At 37.2% G+C, this 18,983-nt stretch overlaps 1 protein-coding gene across 2 annotated transcripts in view; it reads right to left on the reverse strand.

Annotated features, from left to right (window-relative positions):
* LEO1 (LEO1 homolog, Paf1/RNA polymerase II complex component) overlaps window positions 1-15,275 on the reverse strand; it is a 33,083-nt gene extending 17,808 nt beyond the window's left edge. For both annotated transcript variants that reach the window (XM_045506255.2, XM_010969507.3), the window contains exons 1-4: window positions 15,134-15,275; window positions 5,486-6,241; window positions 3,384-3,488; window positions 102-196 (exon numbers count right to left, since the gene is read on the reverse strand). In XM_045506255.2, the coding sequence (XP_045362211.1) occupies window positions 102-196; window positions 3,384-3,488; window positions 5,486-6,241; window positions 15,134-15,191 (1,014 nt within the window). In that variant the 5' untranslated portion in view covers window positions 15,192-15,275. The remainder of the gene's footprint in view (window positions 1-101; window positions 197-3,383; window positions 3,489-5,485; window positions 6,242-15,133) is intronic.
* Between the last annotated feature and the right edge of the window lie 3,708 nt (window positions 15,276-18,983).

Below are 18,983 nucleotides of genomic sequence, written 5' to 3' on the forward strand. Positions count from 1 at the left end.
TACTGTATTTTCATACTGCAATTCAGTTACCATCTCCCTCTTCTTGGCACAAGAGAGGCACCTGGCTCTCTCTCCCAGTTCACATAGGTCATTTTACTTACAACAGGCTGTCCTGGAGTGGGTGGTTTATCTTCTCCATCACTCCCTGAAGATATATCATCTGCACCTCCAAACAGATCCATGGTTCCACTATTATCTTCCATATAGGAGGAAAAATATACAGGATTAATATCCATAACAATGATTCTTCAAAGCTATCACTTCAATATATTCCCAAGGTTTCTAGATCAGGCACCAGGAAACCACCCAAACACAACTCCAAGCCTGGCTCTCAAAGACGTGAGTAGAGTGTCTGTGGAGAGGGAAGGGGGCAGATCCAGTCACAGGCAAAGCTGCACAGGAGCAGCTTTCTCCCTTCACTTTCTGCATCCTTGTCCTGCCACTTTCCTTTATTCCCCAGGAGCCCAGATATCCTCCTACAGTCTAGATACTCACATTTGGGGCTTAAGCACTCCAAACAGGCCCATTCTCAACATAGTCCCTCAAATTTTATAATCACAGGTCCATGTCTACCCAGGCCCCCCTCTCAGGCAGAACTTCACCAGGGTACAGGCAAAACATCGACAATAACCTGTAATAAACCAATAAACCAAGGTGGGGTAGTCGAGGGGGTGACAGAATGACAGGACAGGGGTCAGAAAGTAGACTCCTTGACACTGAGATTATAGAAGAGTTATGATTATTGGTAATGACATTGTCTAGGATAAAACTGTGACAGTGAGTTACTGAGATGAGGTGAAGGACAGACAGATCACTGAAAAAGAAGAGGCAACCTATTCAAATGGCCAAAATTCAAAACCCTGACAACACCAAATGCTGACCAAAATGTGGAGCAACAGGAACTCTCACTCACTGATGGTGAGAACACAACATGGTACACCCACTTTGGAAGACACTCTGGAGGCTTCTTAACAAAACTAAACATACTCTTACCATATGCTCCAGAAATTGTGCTCCTTGGTGTTTACTCAAAGGATTTGCAAATTTATGTCCACACAAAAACCTACACACTAATGTTTATAGCAGTTGTATTCATAACTGCTACATTTTAAAAGCAACCAAGATGTCCTTCAGTAAGTGAATGGATAAACTGATACATCCAGACAATGGAATGCAGGAATACCTCAGAGATATTGAGGGTTCAGTTCTAGACCACTGCACCTAAATGAATACTGCAATAAAGCAAGTCACATGAATTTTTTGGTTTCCCAGTGCATATAAAAGTTATATTTACACTAGACAGTAGTCTATTAAGTATGCAAAAGCATTATGTCTCCCAAAAAGTACATATCTTAATTTAAAAATCCTTTAAATTTAAAAATTATTAAATTATAAAACATTTTATTGCTAAAAAATGCTAACAATCATCTGAGCCTTCAGTGAGTCATAATCTTTTTGCTGGTGGAGGTTTGCATGAGAATTATCAAAATGTGACCGAGACACAAAGTGAGCAAATGTTGTTGGAAAAATGGCACCAACAGACTTGATCGAGGCAGGGTTATCACAAACCTCAATTAGTAAAAAACGCAGTATCTGCAAAGCTCAATAAAGTGCAGTGCAGTAAAACAAGGTTCACCTGTATCACTCAGGGCTAAAGAGAGATGAGCTACACAAGAATGGAAGACATGGAGGAAACCTAAATGCATCATCACTAAGTGAAAGAAGCCAATCTAAAAAGGCTACACACTTTATGATTCCAACTACATGACATTCTGGAAAAGGCAAAACTGTGAAGACGGTAAAAACACCAGTGGTTGCCAGGGGTTAGGGAGGAGGGAGAGATGAACAGGCAGAGCATAGAGAATTTTTACAACAGTGAAACCACTCTGTATGATACTATAATGGTGGATCCGTGTCATCATACATTTTTCCAGACCTAAAGATGTACAATACCAAGAAATGAACTGTAATGTAAATTATGGATTTGGGGTTGACAATGACATGTCAATATAGGTTCATCAGTTGTAACGAATGCATCACTCTGGTGGGGGATGTTGATAATGGGGGAGGCTGTTCACGTGTCAGAGAAGGGGGTCTATGAGAAATCTCTACCTTCTCCTCAATTTTGCTGTGAACCTTAAACTGCTCTAAAAAATAATAATAATAAAGTCTTAATAATTTTTAAAAAAGAAGAAGAGGAGGAAGGAAGGTCAGGGTATTGAGAAGCTCATCTAAATGATAAAACCACCAAAACTACAAACCCACCCACCTACACCCGCATGTCCCCTCTTGATTATTTTCTTCCAAGGCCCTATCACCACCTAACATATTATATATTTCATTTACTTATTGTGTTACTTTCAGTCTCCCTACCCTACCCTAACCCCATCAGAAAGTGGGTTCTACAAAGGAGAGGTTGTTATCTGTTTTGATTATTGCTACTTTCCAAGTGCACAGAAAAGTACCAGCACAAAGCAGATTATCAATAAATAACTGTGAACAAAATGAAAGAATGTATTATCGAATTCTCACAACAACCCTATAAGGTGGTTAGTGTCATCACTCTCTTATGGATCAGAAAACTGAAGTATAGTCTAAAATCAAATAGTTGGAAAGCAGGACCACAAAGATTCTAACTTGGATCATCTGATTCCAAAGTCCATGTACGTAACTACTAGTTCTAGATCCAAAGATCTTTAAGTAAATCCCAGAGCCTGCTGTTCTTTCCAGCTCTCCTTTTCTCTTTAGTTGGCCCTCTAAATGTTTGCTTTAGTTATACTGTTACTTATGATAATTTATATGAGCTATTTAACATTAACGCCTAATTACCATTTAGCACAATAATGGCTGTGCATAATCAAACTATCAAAATTGTTTGCTGTAACTTTTATACTAACATCTTTACTGTATAGTAATTTGCCATCTGAAATGCAGTCATACGTAGAGATGAACAGGCAGATCTTTTATCCTTACAACAAACCTACCTTACAGAACACTGGGTTTTTAGGAACTCTTCTTCTAAAACATAGCTTGAGGAATCAGTTTCTTCATCTGATATTAACCTATTGAGAACTTAAGAGCAAGCTGCCCTGCAACTGTCATTGTTCAAACCAAAGAATGAACACTGTCACCTCCACTTCAACCAGAGCATCAGCCCCCTAACAGCAGATTCACTCTGACTATAAATGAAGCAGGTTCTTCAACTAATTAAGCACGAGCAGCTTCTCATATCTGTACGACTTCCTTGTGTACATTAGATGTACCCACACACTTTTCTGTGGGTCTTGCAGTCTGGGGTACATGCCTGGGGTTGAGAATGCACTATAGTTAAATACAGAGAGAGATATGGAAATACAGATGTATAAAAGAAGTCATCGGAGTACCTTTTGGTACCTCAGTGTCACTATCCACTTCTGAATCCGATGCAATTGCATTCTTTCGTTTCATTCGTAAAACTTCATCTTCACTATCACTGCCTCTTGCAGACTCTGTAAGAGTAGAATTAGAGGTTCTGCATACTCACAGTCATATCATTACTTCGATTTTTGTGTTTTAAAAGCAACATCGGGGATAAACAAACTGTGGTACACCCATACAATGGAAAACTACTCAGTAATAAGAATGAATTATTGCTACATGTAACAATTTGGATGAATCTCAAATGCATTACACTAAGTGAAAGAAGCCTAAGTAAAAGAAAAAAGGCTACATACTGTAGATTTCACTTATGTGATGACATTCTCAAAAAGACAAAACTATACGGACAGAACAGATCACCAGCTGTCAGGGGTCACAGGTGGGGAAGGATATGATTACGAAAAGGATGGTATGAGGGAGTTCTTTAGGGTGACAGAACTATTCTATCTTGCCTGGGGTGGTGGTTACACAAATCTATACATGCGTTAACATTAATAGAACTGTGCATAAACACAAAAATCAATATATTGTATTTAATTTTAAAATAAAATTAATAAAAGGAACACTGGTTTCTGTAAGCAGAAAAACTTGAGAGAATGAGAAAAGCAGTACTGAAACTTATAGGTAAATTTATACATGACTCACTACAGAAGAAAAAAAGAGGTAAAAGTATTGCAATGGAAGAGACAAATATATCATTATTTCTGGATGATACAACTGTTTACCTAATTGTAAACTTCAAGAAAATCTACTGAACTGTTGTAGAAGCAGTTAAGGGGTAAGCAGGATGACCAGCTACATGATCCCCTATGGCGACCCTGTTTTATGTGAAGTCTGCTACTGTCTGGGAAGCAGTGCATGAGCCTTAGTGATTCTGGTAATGGTACAGAGTAATAATAACTCTACCCAGAACTAGTTCTTGAACACCTACTGCAGTCCTATAGTCTATATAGACCTATATCCATCTGGAAATTTTCTGACCGCCTCTCGTAAATAATGCCAAAATGTGGTCTTGCGTGCTATCCTGAGGTATGTATTACAGGGGAGAAGACCCCATCTCCCCACACTGCAGTTTTCAAAGAACACAAGACCAATGTGTAATTACAATCAATCACCCATAAAAATGAAGCAATCCAGACAGCACTTCAGGAAGACCTCCAACCTAATCAAAGTGACTTTTATGTAATACAAAGAAACAAGATGTCCAATTGTTTTAGTATTCTATATGAACAATGCATTAACTTCAGAAGAACAGTGTAAATGGCTATTATAAAAGGGTGTCCAGAAGCCAAAGTCTGGCTGTGTGCTCCCTACTGTCTTTAGGAAATGAGTGTTCTGACCCAAGTACATCTCCCCAGAGTGAGGAAGCAGTGTCAAGCTATCATAGCTCACTGAGATCATCCAGCCGTGTTTTCATTTTCTGGATATTATGACCCCCAGGCAATGTTTCGATTGCTATAACTTGGCATCAAACGAAGATTTCCCCCCAAAGGATAGGCTACAGTATAAGAGAGAAATAACTGATCCTTTTGAAACAATTTTGCAACTCAATTTTTATAAATTAGCTTTCTGTGAATTTGATTAGTTTCAGTAAATTCTGTGGAGCCTGATTACCTCTGGAGGATGAAATTTTGGATCTCAAAAAAACTGAGCTGCAACTTGGTGTTCTCACCTCAGCACAGCTACCTTATGGGGGTGTTCCCATGGTATTTTTTTTTCCCCAGGCAAATCTATTCTCATGTGAGGCATGCTCTTCAGTGACCCACAAAATGGAACTAGCTGTATTCACTATCTGGCTACTTTAGCACTACACATCTTTCTCCAAGACTGTCCTCTAAATTTTTTCTTCTTGATCTATCATTAATCATATGGAAGGGGACTAGACAGAAATAATAAATGGATTAGGAAAATGTTTAAAAGCAAAATGTACAGAGTTAGAAAAGACTGAAATGGAGAGACAGAAGAGAAAAAAAACGGGTACTAAAAGTGGGAACGTGAAAAGAATAAATGAGTCCCTGCTGTATCTGAACACTTCCACTAAACCATCTTGGTTCTCATAACGTATTACCTGACTTATGGTCCTGTTCCTCTTCATCGTCCGAATGCCTGTGTTCTTCATCCGAAGCCTGTGGCCTTTCATCATCAGAATTTTGCATTTTCTCCTCATCAGACATCTGTGGCCGCTCTTCATCATCAGAGTTCTGTTTCTCATCATCATTATCAGAAGCCACTGGCCGTTCATCATCAGAATTAGCCTTCTCCTCCTCGGACAGTTGCTGTCTTTCATCATCTGAAAGCTGAGGCCTCTCCTCGTCATCTGTGTTCTGCATTTTCTCATCATCATCAGAATTTTGCAGTTTATCTTCATCAGACCCTTGTGCCCTCTCCTCATCATCAGAATTTTGTATCTTTTCATCATCTGACTGGTCACTTTTTTCTTCTCTGCCCCATTTCTCATCATCTGAATGTGCTTTTTCAGAACCTTCTGCTTCTGAGTGGTGGCTCCCTCCATCTGATCTGTGACCTTCATCTTCATCGTCATTGTGGGCTTCTGATCCACTGTGCTGATCTACATCTGACGGCTCATTGTCTTCATGGTCAGAACGTTCAGAAGCTTCTGATCTATTGTCTGATCTTTCAGAGTGATTATCACTCCCACTCTGATGAGAAGCTCCCTCATCCTCACTGTCATCTCCAAATAGTTCCTTATTACTTGGTTTTCCTGATTCATCCCTTTCATCTTGATCACTTTCACTTCCAGAGGCATTACTGCTAGAAGCAACATTCTCTTGATCAGATTCCGAGTCTGATCCAGAATCAGAATCTATGGGATCATATAAACACATGATGATATAAACAAAGAAGGCAGAACAAGGAACATCAAAAGTCCATCCCAACATAAAAGCAATGAGAAAATTTGTCAAAACCTGTTAGAACCCATATTCTCAGGTTCTGGAAACTAACTAAAAGTTGCCGCAACCAGGGAAATGTTTTTAAAAAAAAAAAAAAAAGCTAAAACTCAGTAAGAAAACTCTGGTCCTTGCCCTCCCAACACACTCCCTAGCTCTAGGGGCCTTGAAGATAACAGACTGAATTTCTGGTGCATATACTACTACTGGAGGGAGCAGAAGGCACCTTATTTGCAAAGAGTCACGGCTGTTAGTTCTGATTTGTCCAGTGGGTCACTGAAGAGACTGGCTCAAAGGGCTCGAGTTTTCTCTCACCTAACTTGGAACTCTCTCGTTTCCAAGGCAGCTACCCGAGAGAGTCTGTTAAAAACATTTTTAGGGAAATGTATTAACTGCCTCCACCTGGGACAATGGACAGCAGTTGGGGCAAACAACAGACTAACCAAAAAGCTTGGGAGAAGCTGAAGAATGGCATAATGTGGGGAGTAAGGGTTTTTAAAAGCTCCCACATTTTCTTAGAGGTCTGGAAAACCACACGCTTGCCCAGGGCTGTGCACATGCTCACGAAAAAACTAAGCTCTCACTTCTGGCTGACCCTCAGGCTCTGTGCAAGCAGGAAATGAAGGCAGAGAGGTTGTAAAATGCCTGACTGAGTGCTGAAAGCATGCTCTAACTCACACGCAGAGCCACTCAGCAAAGTCTGGGAGTCTTCCGTTGCTGTTGCTTCTTTTTTTGCATTTAAGAAATCTCTGTCCAATCACCTGCTGACCAATAAGCTAACAGAACAGAGACTTTAGTGGCTACACACAACAAAGGTTGCATATTTTACAAAATTAGTTCAAAAGAGTCACTAAACAGTAAATACTACAACAAATAGCAACAGCAAATGCTGGGGGCGGGGTGGAAATGTGCTGTCCTGAGTTGCCAAAACATTCAAAATGCCCAGTTACCAACAAAAATTATTAGGCCTGCAAAGACACAAGGAAATATAACTCATACATTTGAAAAAAGACTAAAAACTAGCCCTGAACAAGCCCAGACAGTGAAAAGGATGCCCTACCAAATAGAAAATATCAATACAGACAGACAGTATTAAAAAAAAAAAAAACAACAGCAGAAATTCTGGAGTTGAAAAGTACAATAACTGAAATGAAAAATTCACTAAAGGAGTAAACAGTAGGTATGAGTAGGAAGAAGAAAGAATCAGAAAACTTCAAGATAGGTCAACTGAGATTATCCAGTCTAGTGAATAAAAAAGAACAAAGAAAAAAAACAGTGTCTAAAAGATTTTGTGGGATACCAGCAAGTGACCAGTCTATGCATAATGGGAGTTCTAGAAGAAGAGAAAAAAGAGAAAGGGACAGAAACAATATTTGAAGAAATAATGACCAAAAACGTCCCAAATTTGATGAAAGACATCAACATACACATCCAAGAAGTTCAACAAATACTAAGTAGTTAGAGTTACCAAGTAAAGTTAAAGAGAACCACACCTAGACATATCATTATCACTGTAAGACAAAGAATCCTGAGAGCAGCAAAAAAGCAGCAATGTGTCCTGCACAAGGGGTCCTCAATAAGGAAAACAGCTAGTTTCTCGTCAGAAACAATAAACACCAGGAGGCAGTGGAATAACATATTCAAAGTGCTGAAAGAAACACTATCAACCAAGAATTCTATATCCAGCACAATCATCCTTCAAAAAATAAAGGAACTATGAGCAAAAACAAAAGGTAAACTGGACTTCTTCGAAATGAAAAGCTTTTGTACAAGAAAGGACATTATTAAGAAAGTGAAAAAACAACCTACAGAATGGGAGAAAATATTTGCAGGCCATGTATCTAACAAGTATATATATATATACTTATAGTATCCACAGTGAGTTATGAATGTTTACAACTCAAAAACAAAAAGACAAACAATCCATTTTAAAATGACAAAGGACTTGAACAGACATTTCCCCATAGTTAAACAAATGAAACAAGTATCTGAAAAGATGCTTAACATCATTAACCATCAGGATATGCACATCAAAACCACAGTGAGATATCAGTTGAGACCAACAGGAATGGCTACATTTTAAAAAAAGGGAAAAAATGTAAAATAAGTGTTGGCAAGGATGTAAAGAAATGGAACCCTCAAACGTTGCTGATGGTAATGTAAAACGGTCCAGCTGTTATGGAAATCGATTTGGTTGTTCCTCAAAAGAGTAAAACAAAAAATTAACCATTTGATTCAGCAATCCACTTCTACATATATATCTCACCCCTCAAAAAAATGAAAGCAGGCACTCACACAAATACTTGTACACAAAAGTTCACAGCATCAGTACTCAAACAGCCAAAAGATGGAAACAACCCAATATCCATCAATGACTGAATCAACAAATTGGGATATATACATAGAATTGAATATTATTCACTAAACAGAAATGAAGTATTGATATATACTACAATGTGGATAAACTTCAAAAACATGATGCTAAGAGACAGAAAATCAGACACAAAAGGCCACATATTGTATGATTCCACTTATATGAAGAGGTAAATCCACAGACAGAGAGCAGACTGGTGGTTGATGAGGGCTAGCAAAAAAAAAGCAAATGGCAAGTAACTGCTTAATGGGCATGGCATTTTTATTGTGAGGTGATGAAAATGTTTTAGAACTAGATAGAGATGGTGGCTGCACAACATTTTAAATGTACTCAACACCCCTGAATTGTTTACTTAAAAATGGTACATTCAGCAACCAAACTCAAAAGTGAAACTGTCACTATTTGCAGATGACATGGTATTATATATATAAAATCCTAGAGACTCCACCAAAAAACTGTTAGAACTAATAAATAAATTCAGTAAAGTTGCAGGATACAAAATTAATATATAATTGTGTTTCTATACACTAATAACAGGCTATCAGAAAGAAAAATGAAGAAAACAATCCCATTTACAATTGTATCAAAAAGAATAAAATACTTAGGAATAAATTTAACCAAAAAGGTGAAAGACCTGCACACTGAAAACTATAAGACACTAATGAAAGAAACTGAAGACACAAATAACTGGAAAGGTATTACATACTTACGAATTGGAAGAATCAATATTGCTAAAATGTCCATACTACTCAAAGCAATCTACAGATTCAACACAATCCCTATCAAAATTCGGACAGCATTTTTCACATAAATATAACAAACAACCCTAAAATTTCGATGGAACCACAAAAAAACCCCAAATAGCCAAAGTAATCTTGAGGAAAAAGAATAAAGCTGGAGGTATCATGCCCTTCATTTCAAACTATATTAATGAGCTATAGTCAGACAAAGAAATAAGTCAGACAAAGAAAGACAAACACTGTATGACCTCATTTATACGTAAGATCTAAAAAAACCAAAAAAACAAAAAATAAAGCTCACAGAGGATAGACTGGTAGTTGCCAGAGGCTGGGGGGAAGAGGGGGGGAAGTGTACAAAACGAAAGGGAGTCAAAAAGTACAAGTGTGCAGTTATAATACAAATAAGTCATGGGGAAGTAATCATGCATGATGACTACAGTTAATATATTGTACTGCATATTGGAAAATTGCTAAGAAAGTAGATTTTAAAAGTTCTCATCCCAAGAAAAAAATTCTGTAACTATGTGCAGTGATGGATGTTAACTAGACTTACTGTGGTGATCATTTCACAATATACACAAATATCAGATTCTTCATGGTACAGGTGCAATTAATGTTGTATATCACTTATACCTTAATAAAAATAAAATAACAAAATAAAGTGGTAAATAAAAAAACAAAATGGGAGTTTGTTGCTAGTTGACCTGCCCTATAAGAAATGCTAAAGGGAGTTCTCAGGCTGAAATGAAAGGCAATAAACAGTAACTTGAATCTACATGAAGAAATAAAGAACTCTAGTAAAGGTAACTAAATAGTTGAATATGAAAGTATTGAAAAAAATGAGACAATGAATATATGTATGTTCACGTATAACTGAAAAATTGTACTCTACACTGGAATTTGACACAACATTGTAAAATGACTATAACTCAATAAAAAAATGTTTGAAAAAAAGTCAGTATTAATGTATTTTTGGTTAATAACTCCTCTATTTTGATAATATTTAATTTAAAAGACAATTATATAAAACAATAATTATATATCTAATTCACCGGGCAGTGTATAAAGATGTAATTTGTGACAACAACAACATAAAGGTGAGAGGAAGAAGCTATATAGAAGAAAAAGTTTTGTATACTACTGAAATTAAGTTGGTATTAATACAAACTAGACTGTTATAAATTAAGATGTCAGTTGTAGTCACCAGCTACCATTAAGAAAGAAAACTAAAAATATACAGAAAAAGAAACAAAAAGGAAATCAAACCTGTACACTAGAGAAAAAGCAGTCAAAAGGAAGAGAGTAAAAAGAATAATTGAGGAACAAAAAAAACATGACACAGAAAACATGTATCAAAATGGCATAAGTCCTTCCTTATCAACAATTACTCTAAATGTAAATGGATTAACCTCCCCAATGAAAAGGAAGAAATTGGCAGCATGAATTTTTAAAATGATCAATTTATATGCTGTCTACAAGAGAGTCTCTTTAGAACTGATGCACAGCTAGGCTGAAAGCAAAAAGATGGAAAAAGATATTCCATGTAAACAGTAGCCCAAAAGTACACTAGTTATACTAATACTAGACAAAATAAATCCTAAGATAAAATTATTACAAAAGACAAAGAAGGACATTATAAAATGATAAAGGGTCAATCTAACATGAAGATAAAATAATTATAAACATATATGCAACTAAAATAAAACACTGACAGAACTGAGGAGAGAAATAGACAATTTAATCATAGAAACTTGGAAAATTCACAAATACATAGAAATTAAACAATGCATTCAAGTGATCATGGGTGCAAAGAAGAAATCACAAAGGAAATCAGAAAATATTTTGAGATGAATGAAAATGAAAACAAAGCATATCAATACCTAAGGTGTTCAGGGAAAGCAGTGCTTAAAAGGAAATTTGTAGCTGTAAACACATACATTAAAAAAGAAAACCTCACACTGATAATCTAACATTTCACTTTAAGGAACTAGAAAAAGAAAACTATAGCCAAAGCAAGCAGAAGAAAAAAAATAATAAAGATTAGAGCAGAGATAAATAAAAAAGAGAATAGAAAAATAATAGAATCAGTGAAACCAAAAGTTCATTCTTTAAAAAATTAACAAGATTGACAAAACTAGCTAGACTGACTAAGAAAAGGGGAGAAAACTCAAATTAGTAAAATCAGGAATAGAAGTAGGGGCATCACTACTAACTTTTCAGAAAATACGACTAAAAGAGAATACTATAAACAATTGTATGCCAACAAGTTAGACAATTTAGATGAAATGGATTAATCCTAGAAAAACACAATCTACCATAACTGACTCAAGATAAAACAAAATCTAAATAGATCTGTAACAAGCAGAGTTTCATCAGTAATCCAAAAGTTTCCAACAAAGAAAAGCCAGGACAAGATGGCTTCACTGGTGAATCCTATCAAACATTTGAGAAGAATTAAAGCCTATCCTTCTCAAATTCTTCTGAAAACTTGAGCAGAGGGAACATTCCCTAACTCATCTAGGGCAGCATTACCCTAACACCAAGGCCAGACAAAAGCATCACAAAAAAGAAAATCACAGAACAATATTCCTTATAAATACATACGCAAAAATACTGCAACATGGATGGACCTAGAAATTATCATACTATACAAACTAACTCAGACAAAGACAAATGTCATATGATGCCGCTTATATGTGGAAACTAAAAAAAAAAAAAAAAAAAAAAAAAGATTTTATATATATATATATATATATATATATATATATATATATATATATATATATACACAAAATTTTATTTACAAACTAGAAAGACTCACGAACACAGAAAACAAACTGGCTACCAGAAGGAAAAAAAGGAGTGGACAGATTAGGAGTTTGGAATTAACAGATAGACATTACCATATATAAAATAAATAAACAACAAGACCTACTGTATAGCACAAGGAACTGTATTTCTTGTAATGAGCTGTAATGGAAAAGAATCTGAAAAAAATATATATATCTCTCTCTCATGTATATGTATAACAATCGCTTTGCTATACACTTGAAACTAACACTGTAAATTGACATTTTGGTAAAAAATAAAAATTTAAAAAATACCTACATATGGAAAAATACTAAACAAAATGCTAGCAAGCCAAATCCAGCAGTACATAAAAGAACATACACCATGACCAAGTGGGATTTACCCTAGGAATGTCTGGTTTAACACCTAAACATCAAAATGAAATACCATATTAATAAAGGAAAAATTTTTGATCATCATAATTGATGCAGAAGAGACATTTGACAAAATTCAACACCCTTCCCTGATAAAACTACTCAACAAACTAGGAACTGAAGGTAATTTCTTCAATCTTACAAAGTGCATCCATGAAAAACCCATAGCTAACATCTTATCTAACAGCGAAGGCATGGTTGTTTTCTCCCAAAGATAAGGAACAAGATAAAGATGTCCACTCTTACCACTTCTATTCAACATTGTACAGAATGTTCTACCTGGGGCAATTAAGCAAGAAAAAGAAATAAAAGGTATCCAAATTGGAAAGGAAGAAGTAAACCTATCGCTATTCACAAATGACATGATCTTATATGTAGAAAATCCTAAAGAATACACACACACACCCCCCAAAAAACTATTAGAGCTAATACATTCGGCAAGTTTGCAGGATACAAGATTAGCATACATAGGGGGAGGGTAGAGCCCATGTTTAGCATGAACGAGGTCCTGGGTTCAATCCCCAGTACCTTCACTGAAAAAACCAAATAAATAAATAAATGTAACTCCCTCCCTTCCTGCAAAAAATAAAATAAAGCAAAACGAAAAAAAAAAAAAAAAGATTAACATACAAAAATCAGTTCTGTTTCTACACACTAGCAATGAACAATCCAAAAATGAAATCAAGAAAACAACTCCACTTGCAACAGTATCCAAAATAAAATACTTAGGAATAAACAACCTAGGAAGTGCAGGACTCACAGTAAGAACTACAGAACACTGTTGAAAGAAACGAAAGATGTGGCATATTTATACATGAAAGAAACACAACGGGCCTACGAATTCTACTCATTGTTATAATAAGAAATCTGTCAGGTGTAGTTATTTTCTACATCTGTCTTAGCCCAGGGGAATCATGAAATACTCTGATATAACAGGACCTACCCTGTCACATCCATACTACCTTCAAGACCAACATCAACCATCAAGGACAAATTTGGAAGTAAATTCTAGACAGTCCTATTATCTAATGGTAAGATGGAAGAAAGTAGCAATTAGACCCCAAAGAAAGTAGCAATTAGACCCCAAAGAAAGTAAAACACGAAGCCCAGAGAAGCAACGTCTCCACACAACACTTCCTCATACACTGAGTTTGCAATGGGAAAGCACTGCACGGTACATCTTACTTTACTAAACTATTGCTTCTATCTATCCATTGATTTATCAAGTATGCATTAAGCATTTACGTAAGCTGGTGGGGGCAGGGAAGGATGATCTTTTCATTAGTATAGGCCCCTACACCTAGCAAAGTAGTTGGAACGTGACGGGATTTATAAATGCTGAATGAATGAACAACTTCATGGAAGGGAGTCATGGGAGGGTTCACGTGGAACTGTGCCTTGAAGAGTGAATGGGATATGGACAAGCACAGATGAGGGGAAAATATAAACATTAGCAAAGTAAGGGGAACAAGAGTGAGTATACAGAACTCTACACTTCCAGATCTCTGTTGACTAGAATCTTCTGGATACCCGTCCTGATGGAGCCCTCACACCAGATTTCCACCTGGTGCTCCTTGAGCATACTCTAAAAAGTATGAATAAACTGGAGTTGAAGAAAGAAAGAAAGAAAAAAACCACAATAATGCACTATGCTAAGGAAAAAAGCAGATACATTACTTTGAGCCTGGAGAGTTGCAAGAATTCTGAACTTGGTCTTGGGCCTCTTCGCACTCCAAATATCTCCTATTCCTATTTCAAACTCAAATATCCACTTTGTGCCAGAAAGACTTCCCTGTACCATAAACATACATTCATTAATTCATTTCAATAACAAATCCTTCATCCCTTCTCTCCAAACATTGATCTCATATGTTCCCCAATCTAGTATCACAGACTCAAGAAATTCTAGAGTTTCTGCACAGGCTCTCGGAGAAGACATTATCTCCTGGGCGCAACGACTACATGCAGCCCTACCCTGATGTCTTTCCCAATCTCCTCACCCAGAAATCCAAACTCCCCACCACACCACACTCGGTTTCATTCATGAGGACATTCTCAGCCCCTCTGAAAATGTGTCCAGCCCATCCCCATATTCCTGAACACCTAATTTCCATTCATTCACAACAGCCCTTACCCTGCGCTGGCCTGTGCAAGGCAGGACACAGCAGGACTTCAAGGTTCCTGTGGCTTCTCTGGCTCGCCTGGCCTCCACCGCTGCCCCGCGCCCCCTTCGCTGCACGGACACCGAGAACCTCGAGTTGCACACTCTGCGCCTGTCCCTTCATTCCCACCCTCCCGGGGGAGAGGGGCACCGCCGGGCGTGCAGGGGGCGCTGAGGCAGGAGTGGAGGAAGCGCCACTACTCGCGCGCGGCGCCAGAGCCTTCGCAGACCCGGAACCTGACCGCTGTCGGGTTCCAGCGGCTAAAGCCCCACCACGCCCGCCTCCGCAGAAGCCCAGCCGAGCCCACCTTTACGCTCAGCATCGCTGTCGGCGTCGCTCCCGAAAAGGTCCTCCATATCCGCCATTGCCGCGCACGTCCGGGGCTATCTTGCCTAGAGGCGGCTCCGCGACTGTCTTTACGGCACTGAACCAACGAATCGCGACAGTGTCGCAAAGATTCGCTGAAAGTCTCATTTCCTTCTGTAAGCTAGTGTTCGCGTGCCTCGTGGACCTATACTTGTCCACTCTTACATGTCCACAAATTACGTCCTTTTGTCAGTATCTGTTCTTATTATCGAGGATTTTTACCCGAGTGCACCCAATCTGGGTGTCAGTGGAGCGGGCGGCGCTTGGGAGCTCCTGGTGTTAAACCTGCCAGGAGTCAGGCCTGGAGTTCTTTGTTTCATATTGATCAGCTGTTCTCAAATTGTTGCGAACTCCAAAGCGCTTTTGTTTATGTGGGTTATATGCTATTTACCGTATTAGTAATTAAGGCAGAAATTTTTAAAATTCTTTTTGAAATAATAAGTTAACTAGTAGCATTTGGAAAATTTAAGCGACTATTTTCTAAAACAAAAATTGAAGAGTGGAATTGTTCTACAGTTTTAAAAATACCTGTAATATTTAAAAGGCTTAAAAGAAAACAGCTGAATTTTCATACCTGCTTCTACCTTCAGTCTGTTGATAAAGGTTTTGGTTGAAGCAGATGAAGAAAATCTGGCCTCACACATCTGTGTGATTGGGAAAGGGAGGACCTCCCATACCCCTAAAAGGGTCTTCCTCGGGCCACTGTTTTGACAACCACGGCTTTAAAGCAGTGTATCTCAAACATCAAAAATGTTCCATCCTAACCCAGTACACACTTTTATGTATAACATGGAAATAAATATTTCGCAAAACAATACTTACCTACTAAGATGCAGTCTGAGATTTCCTGTTCTCTTTTATTTTGTTCTATTTCAGCTCGATTTGTTTTTAATACTGACAGGTGGTACATCTACTAAATTGATTCCAGGATTTACTAATGGATTGCAACCTGAATCTAGAAAACACTATTCAGAGGGGTCGATTGGCTTTATTTTTTTCGGGAAAAAGTTTGATTTTGCTAGGAAATGTGGCTATAATTTTACATTATAAAATCAGGCAGTAATAGAATTTTCATAGTAGGTCAGTGTCAGGTAACCCCTCTTGCTTTACAGAAGCTCAAAAGAAATGAACTGACTTGGACATGTTAAACAACTAGGTCGTTTTTAGGAAGCTTAAATTTTTAGTTTTCAAGAATGTACATCCTGTATTAAAGTATTACCTGCTTAGACCAATATGAGAGGTTTGATCTTGGACAAGCAACAGTGGATATTTAGTTTGGAGATTATGAGATATATTTTTGTTGCAAAAAGGAGTACCTGACAGGGTTCAAATGGGCAAGAAATGGGACTGAGTATGTTATCCTAGAGCTATTGTGTATAAAGTCGATGATATAAGACTAGGTAGGTGGAATCACTTCAAAACTTTCTGAAATACTGGAAAAACAAGTATTCTATTTGTGCTTCAGTTTCGCTTTCATTTAGAATACTATCCTTGAAAAATGCACTGATTAAATCTTAACAAATTGAATTACAGTGAGGGCCACTGAATCATCCTGCCCGTATTCTTAACTAGCAGAATTAATGTGTTTATCCCATATGAACAGGGCAAAACAAATAACTTCTGGTTCTTTGATTTCTTTTTGTTTTTGCTACATTTTATGCTGATCATTGGTCTTCTATTCAAGTTGCCTTTCTTCAGACAGGATATGATACATTCAATTAGATTTCAGCTAAATCAATCACATTTTCCGGTACTGCTTGCCTCAGGTTATACCCAGATCACTATCACTGATTTTAGAGTGCTAAAATTGCCTTTTCACTTACTACCAGAGACGAGGAGTTCATTCAATTGGGTTTGTGTTTCACTAATTTAACTTTGGGTATTAAGATAATCTCTTGATTTGCTCCCAGGGATGGAGAATTTCATCTATTAGGTGTTCAACTGGACAGAACTGCTAACATCTTTTTTCCCAGTTTTTGAGAGTTTGTCTTTCTCCTATGTTCTGCCTTTATAAGATCCTCAAAATAGTGACCAGTATCCCCAAGTCAAGGAACAAAGATTCAACTAGGTTAACTAATAAAATACAACATAACACGATTAGTGTATCATTATAAATGCTTTAAGAGAGTAATTACATACCTTTAAAATTTATAAAATCTATACTTACATCAAGTTGCAAAATAGGAATATGTGTTTTGAAATTTGACTTGTGTAACATCTTACAGACTTAGAGGGAAAACAACAGCTTGATTAAACAATATGTTAAAAATGTACTGAAAATTCACTCAATTTATGGTAAACTGCTACTCCATGGGGGATCATGTGGCTTATTTCTGAGTACTTTGTGGAAGGAGCTAGCCTTTAGAGGGCACAGGTTGATCTGAACTAAAGACAGGAAGAGGGAAGTCCTGAGGTTTCTATCGCAGTAAGTGAACAGACACAAAGCTTCACTTACCGTCTGCCTTTATTAGTTCCTTACTACCCAGTCCCTGCTGTAGCGATATAAAACTAATAACAAACATGCTTTCTTCATATACATAGGAGAGCTTAGGGGGAAATGAAACAAATATTCTAAAACACCTGAAGAATTTAAGTTTTAGAAATAAATTATAATCAGGTGCTGAAGACTGGGAAGCCAGAAAATGATTAATATGATTGGGAGTTAGGAAAGGTGCCAAAAAGAGGGCTAAACCAAGGAAGAGAAAAGCCTTAGAGGCAGAAAACCCAAGACTGGACAGAGGCAAAGGGAATGGGTAGGATGATAGGTGGGCCTTCAGGCCCAGAGCGATGCTGGTCCAGCCTGGAGCAAGAAGACAGAAGGCTCTGTGAGAGAACAGACTAAGAAGAATACCTGATACATTCACTCACCCAGTAAGGGTGTAAGTGCCTTCTCTGTGCCAGAAACTATTCTAGGCACTAAAGATACAACAGAGAACAAAACAGACAAAGTATCTATTCTCAGAAACTTGCATTTTGGTGGAAGATGAGGCATAAAGGAATATACTAATAAATTTAGAAATGCAGGCCTTTTCCATTTTATACATTTATATCTGATGTATTTGAATATTTTAAATAGGTATTTCTCAGTAACTAGTATATAAAAAATTTGTAACTGACACATTAAAACTAAGCAAGCAGAAAACCAAGGCAATCATTAACTCTAAGAAAAACAAAATGAGTGTACATGCAGTAAGTATACTGCATGTGGCTCTGCTGGTAATAGTAATAACATAATACATAATACCTTGTGCCAGGCACTGTTTTAAGTGCTTTTTATATACAGGTCCACAGTCCTTTATCTGAAACCCTTGGAGATAAAGGGTTTAAAATTCAGGTATTTCCCCAGATTTTAGAAAGGTAATACAGTGCATATTCTCTTTATTACGTAACACATTCAGTTGGGTCTGAGCAGTATCCTATAATCAAAATTAAATTTCTCTGGTAAAATGAACTAAAATCCAAATTAAGAGGGATAAACAAAACTTTAAATAGCTTTAGGTCAGTTCCAGGAAGCCACCAAATGAGTTGTGAAAGAATTTTTCATTTCAGAATTGTGGATAAGGGCTTGTGGGCCAGAACTAACTTATTCAAACCTCACAACAACCTAAGATAGATCCTGTCATATTCCTATTTTATATGTCGAGAACCTGAAGGAAACACACAGAAGCTCAGTGGCTTTGCCCTAGGTCACATAGCTAATAAGACTCGCTTAGTCATAGTAATGTAAACTCAAGACTATTTTAAGTATAGTAGTACTTTGACTTTTAAAATGTCACACACACATACTCATA

The sequence above is a fragment of the Camelus bactrianus genome, chromosome 6 (genome assembly GCF_048773025.1).
Source record: "Camelus bactrianus isolate YW-2024 breed Bactrian camel chromosome 6, ASM4877302v1, whole genome shotgun sequence".
Taxonomy (NCBI): Eukaryota; Metazoa; Chordata; class Mammalia; order Artiodactyla; family Camelidae; genus Camelus; species Camelus bactrianus.